The 12,436-nt window shown below is 47.2% G+C and overlaps 1 protein-coding gene across 1 annotated transcript; it reads right to left on the bottom strand.

Moving 5' to 3' along the window:
• Positions 1-173: 173 nt before the first annotated feature.
• Positions 174-8,813, bottom strand: LOC121310034 (mitogen-activated protein kinase kinase kinase kinase 3-like). Its single transcript, XM_041243241.1, has 11 exons — positions 8,639-8,813; positions 7,600-7,690; positions 6,374-6,438; positions 4,627-4,682; positions 4,271-4,318; positions 3,892-3,934; positions 2,815-2,887; positions 2,442-2,573; positions 2,074-2,136; positions 815-896; positions 174-501 (listed from the first exon to the last, which is right to left on the bottom strand). Exons 1-11 carry the CDS (start codon positions 8,796-8,798, stop codon positions 229-231), a joined length of 1,086 nt encoding a protein of 361 aa, XP_041099175.1. The 5' UTR covers positions 8,799-8,813; the 3' UTR covers positions 174-228.
• Between the last annotated feature and the right edge of the window lie 3,623 nt (positions 8,814-12,436).

Here is a 12,436-nt window from a genome sequence, read left to right as displayed (position 1 = left end):
CCAATTAAGGCCACAATATATCATAAAAGCTACACTAAAAACAAACAGAGCTATAATAAATCATAAATAACAGATACAGTACCTATTCACTTACAAATTACATAAATAAAACCCATAATGTACTAACTTTACTGACCACTCAACGAACAAACAAACAAGCAAAAAAACACAACAAAAATAACAAGCTTATTTTCAAACCTTTATTTTAACACTAGAAGCACCGAAATTTCAATCTACAAGCGCCACACCGGTCATTTTCGCCTGTACCGTTTTAAACAGCTGTGATCTGATAATGTACCCTCCGTGATGAGTTCTCCTCGCTGGTGACGAATTGTACCTGGTGATGAAATGCTGGTGACGATTTGTCTTCGACCCGGTCTGGACACCTACCTCCAGGTCACTATCGTCCATGGAGTGTCCTGAGCTGAGGTCAGGGTTATTCACTGTGTCCAGCAGCTCAATCACTTGGGTTCGACTCAGCATCTGAGTCACGAACGAGTGCTGGAAACAGACAAACATACTGTGTTTTCGATTTCGATTTTGTACAGTTTTTAATTGTTTAACTGGCTTGTCACTTTCTGAATTTTACAATTGAAACCAAATTGTGTAGCTCTACATCTGCTCAGCAGTGTCCTTTGGAACAGTGTGATTCGCCTGCTGATTCTGTTGTTGGATTTGAATGAATACCGCGTTAAAACATTCACTCTGAACCCAGCATGAAAAAGTGCTTCAATGCTAGATCGCTCGACGCTTGTGGTATGAAAAGGGATCCACAGGGATGAAAAGACCTTATTGACTGACAGAAATGCCCTACCTGGAGTAGCTTCTCAGCTGTAGGTCGTTTCCTAGGGTTCTTGTTGAGGGCCACTTTAATAAAGTTCTGGAATTCTGTCGACCTGCAAAAATACAACCAAAACTTAACCCTTTCAAATGGCTTTTAATTTGAAACATGTGCAGAGTTTGTAGTAAACAAAAATTCCTATTCTCAGCTCTCCAGCACTGTCATTACCAGCACCTTAATAACAATGAGGACCAGTCTAACACTCCATTCTCAGCTCTCCAGCGCTGTCATTACCAGCACCTTAATAATAATGAGCACCTAAACACTCTCAGCTCTCCAGCACTGTCATTACCAGCACCTTAATAATAATGAGCACCTAGTCTAACACTCCATTCTCAGCTCTCCAGCACTGTCATTACCAGCACCTTAATAATAATGAGCACTAGTCTAACACACTGCATTCTCAGCTCTCCAGCGCTGTCATTACCAGCACCTTAATAATAATGAGCACTAGTCTACACTCCATTCTCAGCTCTCCAGCGCTGTCATTACCAGCACCTTAATAATAATCAGTCTAACACTCCATTCTCAGCTCTCCAGCACTGTCATTACCAGCACCTTAATAATAATGAGGACCAGTCTAACACTCCATTCTCAGCTCTCCAGCGCTGTCATTACCAGCACCTTAATAATAATGAGGACCAGTCTAACACTCCATTCTCAGCTCTCCAGCGCTGTCATTACCAGCACCTTAATAATAATGAGGACCTAGTCTAAAACACTCCATTCTCAGCTCTCCAGCACTGTCATTACCAGCACCTTAATAATAATGAGCACTAGTCTAAACACTCCATTCTCAGCTCTCCAGCGCTGTCATTACCAGCACCTTAATAATAATGAGGACCAGTCTAACACTCCATTCTCAGCTCTCCAGCGCTGTCATTACCAGCACCTTAATAATAATGAGCACTAGTCAAACACACTGCATTCTCAGCTCTCCAGCGCTGTCATTACCAGCACCTTAATAATAATGAGCACTAGTCTAAACACTCCACTCTCAGCTCTCCAGCGCTGTCATTACCAGCACCTTAATAATAATGAGGACCAGTCTAACACTCCATTCTCGGCTCTCCAGTGCTGTCACTGGTGTCTCCAGGTAACTAGAAGTGAAGAACAGCTGCTGAATTCACCTTAGCCCCGACAGCATTTGCTTAATTGCACCAGGAGCCACTCTGAATGATTGCACCCAAGGAGACAGACAGTCCAGCTCTTCAGTAATGGTGGGTTCTTACCATTTTCCTTTGTCTTTCAGTTTGGGGGGCTGGAAATTGCTCTTGGACATGAGCATCAAGGCTCTGGAACAGAGAAGTGGAACAGGTGAGGCAGCCTCAAAGATTACCAACGCAGCACTGACTCAGTGTGAAATACAAAGGAACACCCAGGAACTCGAGAGCGGATGTCAGCAAAGAGGACAAAGGCCAGTGCTGATGTCCGCTCTGAGCTCACTGGGCGCCTGGCCGGCAGGGTCTGTTGTAGCACAATGAGGAGTCGCCAGCGGAGACTGGCAACTCCACACAGCCAGGACGCGAAGCTGCGCTGTCTGACTCACCCTGCAGACCCCATAGCGCAGATCTTTCTCGTCAGTGCAGAGAGCTCTCACCTCATGGGGTGCAGGTCGAACATGGGTGGCTGCAGCTCCGCCAGCTCGATGGCAGTGATGCCCACCGCCCAGATATCACATAGCTGGTTGTATCCGCCCTTCTTCTCCACTGCAGCTACCTCCGGGGCCATCCTGCAGACAGACAGACAGACAGACACCAGGTACAACTCAGAGACACGTGCGTCTACAAGGAAGACAGACAGAAAACTCACAGACAGGTAAACTCAGAGACACGTGCGTCTACAAGGAAGACAGACAGAAAACTCACAGACACAAAGATGCAGGAAGACAGTGAAAGAAAGAAAGAAAGAAAGAAAGAAAGAAAGAAAGAAAGAAAGAAAGAAAGAAAGAGCAGCTTAGTTTATCTCCTCACCAGTACGGGGTCCCTATGAAAGATTTCCTCTTGGCCACTGAAGCATTGATCTCTGCTGCCACCCCGAAATCAGCTGGGAAAGACAACATTACATTTGCATTAGATTCAAGATACATACGCATTAGATTCAAAATGCATTTGCATTAGATTCAAATTACATTCGCATTAGATTCAAGTTACATTCGCATTAGATTCAAGTTACATTCGCATTAGATTCAAGTTACATTCGCATTAGATTGAAACGGTTCTTCTCTTGATGGATGAATCCATTCATTGGACCCACAAGGAGTGGAGAGAGGGGGGTGCAAGACGTAGGGGAAGAGCAAGAGTCAGACCAAGACGACCAAACATTTCTGATGAAATCCATGCAACACTGCTAGATCAGGTCATCAACCATGGGTTGAGCATGAGGGAGGCTGGGCAGCGGGTGCAGCCCAATCTGAGCTGTTTCACTGTGGCCTCAAATCACTCGGGCACTTAGAAATGAGAATAGGTAAGTGACCATTATTCAGTACTCTGCTGTGCTAGCTACAGTACGCTGACAGTACAGAATCATACAGTATGCAGTACAGTGTGTAAGTGAATACTGAAACAAAGTCTAGATACATTTTTCATTTGGCTAACAATGCCATCAGACTGCGAGAAATTCAAGCAGGAATCATAGAGGACAATGAAAGGTTCCCCAACGTACACAGTGTTGCCATACCAACTATTGATGGCATCCCGAAGACGAAGCGAATGAGGATGAAACGGGTAGATCGTGTTCCAGTTGAGAGGAACGCTGACCGGGTGAAGGAGATGCGAGATCAGTATGGACACGTGAGTACTATACAGCAGTTGCTAGCATTTTGTTCTGCCCTGTACAGGAACAGTGCTGTTGACTATGAATCGCTCTACAGTATTCACTGATAGTATTCTGACAGTATCATGTTTTCTTTTGCAGAAAATACTTGAGCTTGATGTGCAGCCATCCGCCATCACCATGCCACACTCGGCCCATACAACATGCGTGTGGCAGTGTGTGCGTGTGCGTGCGTGTGTCAGGGTTTCCGTGTGAATTTGAAGAGACTCACTCACCCAGCTTCACGTCGCCTCGATCTGTCAGCAGAATATTTGCTCCCTGTGCAGAACAAACAAACAGAGAAGCATTAGAGTACACTGCGGAGACCACAATCCAACACACTGCGCACCCTCCATAACACTGTCAGCTTATGAGCCGCCCTTTTTAATGAGCAGCAGTCTGTAATTGTCTTAGGGAATGCTAACTCATACTCATACTGGACTCTTTTAGGTTAATGATGACAATGGTGTAACTGATGACTTTGCAGAGCTTTTAATAAGTCACAAGGATGTGACGACTGCAAGTAAAAACAGTCCACAAAGTGATTGCGCTCAACGAGAAGAACACGCTGGTTTAGATCAAATTTGACAGTGCAGCGCGCTGCACAGCGCTCACCTTAATGTCTCTGTGCATTTTGCCCGTGACGTGGAGGTGATGTAAACCCTGCGTTGAAACACAAATCAGGTGTGAGGATGAGGCAAGACAGAGGAACCAGAAAGAAGAGAGAAAGAAAGAAAGAAAGAAAGAAAGAAAAGAAAGAAAGAAAGAAAGAAAGAAAGAAAGAATTATTGACACAATTAAAGAAGGAAATGCGGGCAGACAGACCGATATGCAGACAGTCAGGCACACAGACGGTCAGACAGACAGACAGACAGACTGGCAAGCAGACAGTCAGACAGACAGACAAGCAGACAGGCAGGCAGACAGCAGATGCAGACGGTCAGACAGATGGATAGATCTATTCCACAAACCTGCAACGTTTCCCTGCTGACGTAGGCGATCTGCTTCTCTTTGAGAGGTCCAGTCACTGAGAAGACAGTCGTCATTGTTACTAATTATCACAGCTCTCAGAGCAGGCTCTCTGACACTGACAGGAGCACAGACTCACAGCTCTCAGAGCAGGCTCTCTGAAACACTGACAGGAGCACAGACTCACAGCTCTCAGAGCAGGCTCTCTGACACTGACAGGAGCACAGACTCACAGCTCTCAGAGCAGGCTCTCTGACACTGACAGGAGCACACTCACAGCTCTCAGAGCAGGCTCTCTGACACTGACAGGAGCACAGACTCACAGCTCTCAGAGCAGGCTCTCTGACACTGACAGGAGCACAGACTCACAGCTCTCAGAGCAGGCTCTCTGACACTGACAGGAGCACAGACTCACAGCTCTCAGAGCAGGCTCTCTGACACTGACAGGAGCACAGACTCACAGCTCTCAGAGCAGGCTCTCTGACACTGACAGGAGCACAGACTCACAGCTCTCAGAGCAGGCTCTCTGACACTGACAGGAGCACAGACTCACAGCTCTCAGAGCAGGCTCTCTGACACTGACAGGAGCACAGACTCACAGCTCTCAGAGCAGGCTCTCTGACACTGACAGGAGCACAGACTCACAGCTCTCAGAGCAGGCTCTCTGACACTGACAGGAGCACAGACTCACAGCTCTCAGAGCAGGCTCTCTGACACTGACAGGAGCACAGACTCACAGCTCTCAGAGCAGGCTCTCTGACACTGACAGGAGCACAGACTCACAGCTCTCAGAGCAGGCTCTCTGACACTGACAGGAGCACAGACTCACAGCTCTCAGAGCAGGCTCTCTGACACTGACAGGAGCACAGACTCACAGCTCTCAGAGCAGGCTCTCTGACACTGACAGGAGCACAGACTCACAGCTCTCAGAGCAGGCTCTCTGACACTGACAGGAGCACAGACTCACAGCTCTCAGAGCAGGCTCTCTGACACTGACAGGAGCACAGACTCACAGCTCTCAGAGCAGGCTCTCTGACACTGACAGGAGCACAGACTCACAGCTCTCAGAGCAGGCTCTCTGACACTGACAGGAGCACAGACTCACAGCTCTCAGAGCAGGCTCTCTGACACTGACAGGAGCACAGACTCACAGCTCTCAGAGCAGGCTCTCTGACACTGACAGGAGCACAGACTCACAGCTCTCAGAGCAGGCTCTCTGACACTGACAGGAGCACAGACTCACAGCTCTCAGAGCAGGCTCTCTGACACTGACAGGAGCACAGACTCACAGCTCTCAGAGCAGGCTCTCTGACACTGACAGGAGCACAGACTCACAGCTCTCAGAGCAGGCTCTCTGACACTGACAGGAGCACAGACTCACAGCTCTCAGAGCAGGCTCTCTGACACTGACAGGAGCACAGACTCACAGCTCTCAGAGCAGGCTCTCTGACACTGACAGGAGCACAGACTCACAGCTCTCAGAGCAGGCTCTCTGACACTGACAGGAGCACAGACTCACAGCTCTCAGAGCAGGCTCTCTGACACTGACAGGAGCACAGACTCACAGCTCTCAGAGCAGGCTCTCTGACACTGACAGGAGCACAGACTCACAGCTCTCAGAGCAGGCTCTCTGACACTGACAGGAGCACAGACTCACAGCTCTCAGAGCAGGCTCTCTGACACTGACAGGAGCACAGACTCACAGCTCTCAGAGCAGGCTCTCTGACACTGACAGGAGCACAGACTCACCGTGATAAATGTCCTGCAGAGAGCCACTGCCACAGAACTCCATACAGATCCACAGCTTCCTGTTCCTGCAACAAGCAACAGGCAGGTTTAAACCCACACCCCCTAATAGGAAACAGAACTATACCATAGAGAAGGCATAGCAAAGTCTAATAAAGCAAGGGGAAAGTTCTGTGCAAATTTACTGCAGTAAACTATTATAACTGACAACACCCAATATACTTTTAGATTGCAGATTTCAATAGTAACAAGACAGCTAATAAATTAATTTCCTAACTCTTACCTGTCATTCAGTCCCATTCATTATGTAGGTCTATAACGTGCAGTTTTGAAAGAAGCACATGCAACAGCAAATGTGCATTTTAATTACAAAACACCGGGTTAAGAAAGTTCTCAGTTTGCTTGCCCTGCCTTCCAGGAAGTCTGCTACTGCTTTACTTCCTTGGCCCTGGCACCCCAGCAGCGGGTCACGTTACTGGCTGCAAAACACGTCAGTCATTAAGAGAAGCAGCTGACTGGTTACTGGGGAAAAAGAGCTCTGAAGGGGTTGTAAACAGAGATTTCTTTACCTAGTGTAGCACCAGATATCATGTTTTTAAATATTTGCTAAAACATGCATTTCTTTCAAAACTGCACATTTGGTTGTAATATAGAAGTAGCATTCAGAAGGGGGGGGGGGGGCAATATTGTTCTTCCCATTTAATTAAAACCGCCCTCAGTTCCTGTGTTAAATGCGACAGCCGCTCAGATTTCAAACGCAAGCTGAAAGATTGGATTGTCCATTGTCTCATGCCAGTGGCAGCCCACACTCTTCAGCTCAGTTGAAGGATCTTTGTTCAGACAGATGCTGCTCTGTAGCACAGTTTGGTTACAGAGGAGGCTGCAGTTTATACATTCCTCCATTCGTGCGTTTCGCTGTCAGAAACGAGCCACTGCCTGTAAGTTCGTAAACTCAATCAGACATTTATCATGGCAAAGGTCAGTCAGTAGGGTGGAGGAGTCGTACAGTTTATCCCATTGTAGCTGCTCTCTATACGTTAGCTACTTTAGACCAGAGCCACATCGCCACTGTAGTGTCTGTCTGCATTGCCACTGAAGATCACTCGGGAAGGGCTTAGTTACAATGCATTGCCCCTTTTATTCTGACTTTCTGAGTAGTTAAGACACACTGATGTTTCAAACGAGTACTTTGTAATTAAAATATCCAACGCGTGGGTTGACGGCAGTACCTGAGGTAGCTACCATAATAAGCCACGATGTTCTGGTGTCTGCACTCTCTCATCATCGTAATCTCCTGCTGGATCGAGGAGATCTCGTCACCTACAAGAAACAGCAGGCAGCTCTTATCAAACAAGGTTTCTGTAAGCAGCACATCTCCTGTTGAGACACCACCTTACCGTTGCACTCGTTCAGAGTGGATTCTACTGCAGTTACTCAAACACAGAGGAGTTCTGATAGCGATCCGTGACCCAGCCTAGATCAGCAGTGCTTAGACAAGATCCAGCGCCACCCAGTGAGCACACACAGCTCTGGCCAGGTGTTTTGCATCACCCTGTGGAATTAAATCACTCTGCTTTGGGAAAGTCGAACGAAACCTGCTGAACAGTGTTACATTAACATACAGAATTGCGCACCACTTTGTACGTTTAGGTAACGAAAAACTGACAAAAGTTGAAAAATGTGACATTTCGAAATCAAAGATGAAATACTGTACTATTATTACGGTAGACTTTTGCGATATCACTTTTTTTAAAATGATGTCTAAATCCTAAAATTCTAGAGGATGCAACACTTGGGTGTATAAAGGATGGCATTTATTGTTGCACAGCACTATAGCGCTGTGCACTAGGTGGCACTGCCTCTTATTTCTAGAAACTTGAACCTACATGGACAGATACACTCTTCTGTTCAGCAGAATGCATGCAGTTGATTTCAGACCTCATTCAAGTGTTGCTTTTCTATGCATCTTTCTGACCCAGGCATTTATACATCCTGTGATATGAACCAACGTGATAAGGTCTGCCACTGAATGCATGTCAGGCAGCGTGTGCCTCGCTATTTCATTCCTATCCCAGCACTACAAAAAGGTACCAGTCATTGAGGACCAGCAGCAGTCTAGAGCACTTTTAAAAAGCCATGTGCTCCAATATTGAGATTCCTTCCCAGTCATTGTCTCCTTGACTAGAAGCTATTTTGCTTGCAGGCCCTGTGTGGTTTTAATGTTTTATTATTCTTGCTTCCCATGATATCGTGATGTTTTGTTCTTACCAGGATCGAGTTTAACCACTTTGATAGCTGCCATTTCTGAGGTCTTGATATTTCGAGCCTGGAGGAGAAACAGACATAAATCTATGAGCAAGCCTGTAGTGCGCAGCGCTGGACAAAAGAGTAGCATCGCCCTATGGAGAATGAACTCATTCTGCTTCATGAAGTCAAACGAAACCTAAGCCTGTCTCACACTGGGACCGTGAACAGCACTGTAGTGTGCTAACAGTAAGCCTGTCTCACACTGGGACCGTGAACAGCACTGTAGCGTGCTAACAGTAAGCCTGTCTCACACTGGGACCGTGAACAGCACTGTAGCGTGCTAACAGTAAGCCTGTCTCACACTGGGACCGTGAACAGCACTGTAGCGTGCTAACAGTAAGCCTGTCTCACACTGGGACCGTGAACAGCACTGTAGCGTGCTAACAGTAAGCCTGTCTCACATTGGACCGTGAACAGCACTGTAGCGTGCTAACAGTAAGCCTGTCTCACATTGGACCGTGAACAGCACTGTAGCGTGCTAACAGTAAGCCTGTCTCACACTGGGACCGTGAACAGCACTGTAGCGTGCTAACAGTAAGCCTGTCTCACACTGGGACCGTGAACAGCACTGTAGCGTGCTAACAGTAAGCCTGTCTCACACTGGGACCGTGAACAGCACTGTAGCGTGCTAACAGTAAGCCTGTCTCACACTGGGACCGTGAACAGCACTGTAGCGTGCTAACAGTAAGCCTGTCTCACACTGGGAGAGCTGATAGCTTTTCTACAGGAACCCCCTGGCTGTAGTTTCACCTGCCACAGAAAGTGAATCTAAAACAGAGAAGCTGCAGCTACTGTCCGATTCTGTTGAGATTCTGGAAACATACAAAGGAGAGCAAACCAAGGTTTTTAAACCCCCTTTCCTCCCTCTTATTAACACCAGAGCACTACAGCCGGCCTCTTTAAAGAGCAAAGATTATAACAGCTCCCATTTAAAGGAGTATGTTGGCAGGAGGCAGTGATAATGTTGCTATTGTTAGAGAGAGGTAAGAAAGTACATCTGAAAGCCTTGGTTAGCAGTGTATCACTCATTTAAAGGGGAAGGGTGAGGGATGATGACGCTAGTGCAAACAACAGGTAGGAACATTGATCTTAAACTCTTGATCAGCACTCCTGTAAATGGAGTCGGTGATAATCAGTGTGCAAAGTCAAACTGGACAATGATTCAGTGCCATCAGCTTCCAGCTCTAGCGGGCTTCTATCAGACAGTAGACTGGCGGACGCTGGAATGGCACAGCATCAAATTTCAGATCAATCCGCGCCATCTATTAGACAGCAAATACTAAACAAAGACACAATTGGTCCAAATGTATTTTATGATCCAGCTTTGATGGCTCAGGGCGATTAACTCCAGTCGCGGGCAACTACCACACGGCAGCAGTAGACTTTGCAAATTGCATTATTATACCGATAACACTATGTAACACAATTTTTGTTCCTGGGTAGTAAGTGTTATTTCCTAATTGCGTATGCCTCAAAAGTATAGAAAATGGCTATTATTCCCCACAAACTTTGCTTTTGTGACCAGGACAGTGATATTTTGAAATGTACCTATTTCCAATGAGAAAACAGTCTTTTCATTCACATAAAGTCAGAAAAAAACAACATATGAATCCAAATTAACATGTATTTATACTAAAGTAATACAAAAATGACTACAACAGATTTAGAAGTGAGTAGTTTTTCGAGATTTACGATTATACTGTAAATCACTTTCACGAATCAGCCCCCAAATGTAGTCTCCCATCATGTTCTCATTCTACTCTCCTTGGTAACGGCGTTCAAAGTCCAGTATATCCTGGTGGAAGCGCTCGCCTTGCTCCTCCAAGTACGCTCCCATGTTCTCCTTGAATTTATCAAGATGAGCATCAAGGATATGGACTTTGAGGGACATCCTACAGCCCATTGTGCCGTAGTTCTTCACCAGAGTCTCAACCAGCTCCACATAGTTTTCGGCCTTGTGATTGCCCAGGAAGCCCCGAACCACTGCGACAAAGCTGTTCCAAGCCGCTTTCTCCTTACTAGTGAGCTTCTTGGGGAATTCATTGCACTCCAGGATCTTCTTTATCTGTGGTCCGACGAAGACACCGGCTTTGACCTTTGCCTCAGACAGCTTAGGGAAGAAGTCTTGAAGGTACTTGAAGGCTGCCGACTCCTTATCTAGAGCTCTGACAAATTGTTTCATAAGGCCCAGTTTGATGTGCAGTGGTGGCATCAGCACCTTCCGGGGGTCCACCAGTGGCTCCCACTTGACGTTGTTCCTCCCCACAGAGAACTCGGTCTGCTGTGGCCAGTCCCGCCTGTGGTAGTGCGCCTTGGTGTCCCTGCTGTCCCAAAGGCAAAGATAGCAGGGAAACTTGGTAAAACCGCCTTGGAGACCCATCAGGAATGCCACCATTGCAGCCTCTTGATGTATAAACTTATTACTTTTGAGGCAAAAGCAATTAGGAAATAACACTTACTACCGAGGAACCAAAAAAAATATATATATTTGTTACACAGTGTAATAATACCAGCACAAAAAACTGTTGAAGGTTGAGGGTTATTAAGAGACACTGACCCCTCCCCCTCCCGGTTGCTATGGCAGTAAGGCGGTTGCCGTGGCGCTGCACTGCTTGCCTAAGAAGATGTAGATGAAGTGAGCAGCGGTGTGACGGAGCACACTTCCTGTTTTCCATCCTGTTGTGCCACAGCACTTCCTGCTCAGAACGAGAATGTTGCTGCGGTGACCGAGGAAGCCTCGCTCTCATAACAAGGGCGGGGCTTCCTCGATAACAGCTGCTGGGCCCGGAGTCAGGTTTATCACAGAGTAATGTTTATAACGCTCAGTTACCACGCTAGGAACAGGGAAGCTGTAATATGAGTATAAGAGACTTTCTCTTTCTCTGTTCCACCACCCCAGAGGGAAGTTCTTCAGAGTATGAGCCTCCCTTTCTCTTTCTCTGCTCCTCCAGCACAGAGCAGAGGGAGGCCGTTCCGAGAGTATAAGAGCAGAGGTTGGCTGTCAATATTTGACAGAGAAAGAGAAGAGAAGCAGGGAGGTTCTTCTACTCTCTGAACAGCCTCTCTCTGTTCTGTGGCAGAGACAGCTTTAGATAGCTAGCAAGTAAGATTTCATTTTTTCTTGTATGCCCCCTGGGGTTGAACCAGATCTAGAGAAACACAGAATACAGCTGCGGGGCGAGTAAGAAGGCACTATCTCAAAGCGTTCGATCAAATCAGCGTTCGCAAGAGATCACGGGACGGGGGTTCCTGAGCTCTGCGTCGAGTGCAGGATGCGCCCTATAGCCTGGAGGTCGCCGGTTCGAGTCCAGGCTATTCACCCGCTGACCGTGGACGGGAGCTCCCTCAGTGCTCACTGCGCACCAGCGACCCCTGTAGACTGGACCGTGGACACCTGCGGGCCTGCCTCCGGGCCTGCCTGTAAGCTGCCCAGAGCTGCGTTGTCCTCTGACGCTGTAGCTCTGGGTTGGCTGCATGGCAGGCCCGCAGCGTGGAAAGAAGCGGTCGGCTGACGGCACACGCTTCGGAGGACAGCGTGTGTTCGTCTTCGCCCGCTACCGCGGCGAGCTGAGCCTACAAATACAATTGGACATTTCAAACTGGGAGAAAAACAGGGTAAAATCAGTTAGCGATCGCGAAATAAAAAAAAAAAAAGAGATCATGGGACACCAGGGCTGGCTTTCTATGAAGTGTCAGTAGAGCAGGGTATCAGAAATAACATTGAGGAAGCTTGCCATATGAATGAGATGAACTTTTGCC

Source organism: Polyodon spathula, unplaced genomic scaffold (genome assembly GCF_017654505.1).
Source record: "Polyodon spathula isolate WHYD16114869_AA unplaced genomic scaffold, ASM1765450v1 scaffolds_1687, whole genome shotgun sequence".
Taxonomy (NCBI): Eukaryota; Metazoa; Chordata; class Actinopteri; order Acipenseriformes; family Polyodontidae; genus Polyodon; species Polyodon spathula.
This window is presented reverse-complemented; position numbering and strand designations above follow the sequence as displayed.

Bases quoted from the DNA above. Each gene is read 5' to 3' on its own strand.
- LOC121310034 (XM_041243241.1), bottom strand. From the start codon at position 8,798: ATGAAGCAGAATGAGTTCATTCTCCATAGGGCGATGCTACTCTTTTGT. The intron at 4,683-6,373 runs GTGAGTCTGTGC...CTGTCTTCTCAG, and splicing joins TCTGCAGGACATTTATCACG to TGACTGGACCTCTCAAAGAG. The intron at 502-814 runs GTAGGGCATTTC...GTCTGTTTCCAG, and splicing joins CAGCTGAGAAGCTACTCCAG to CACTCGTTCGTGACTCAGAT.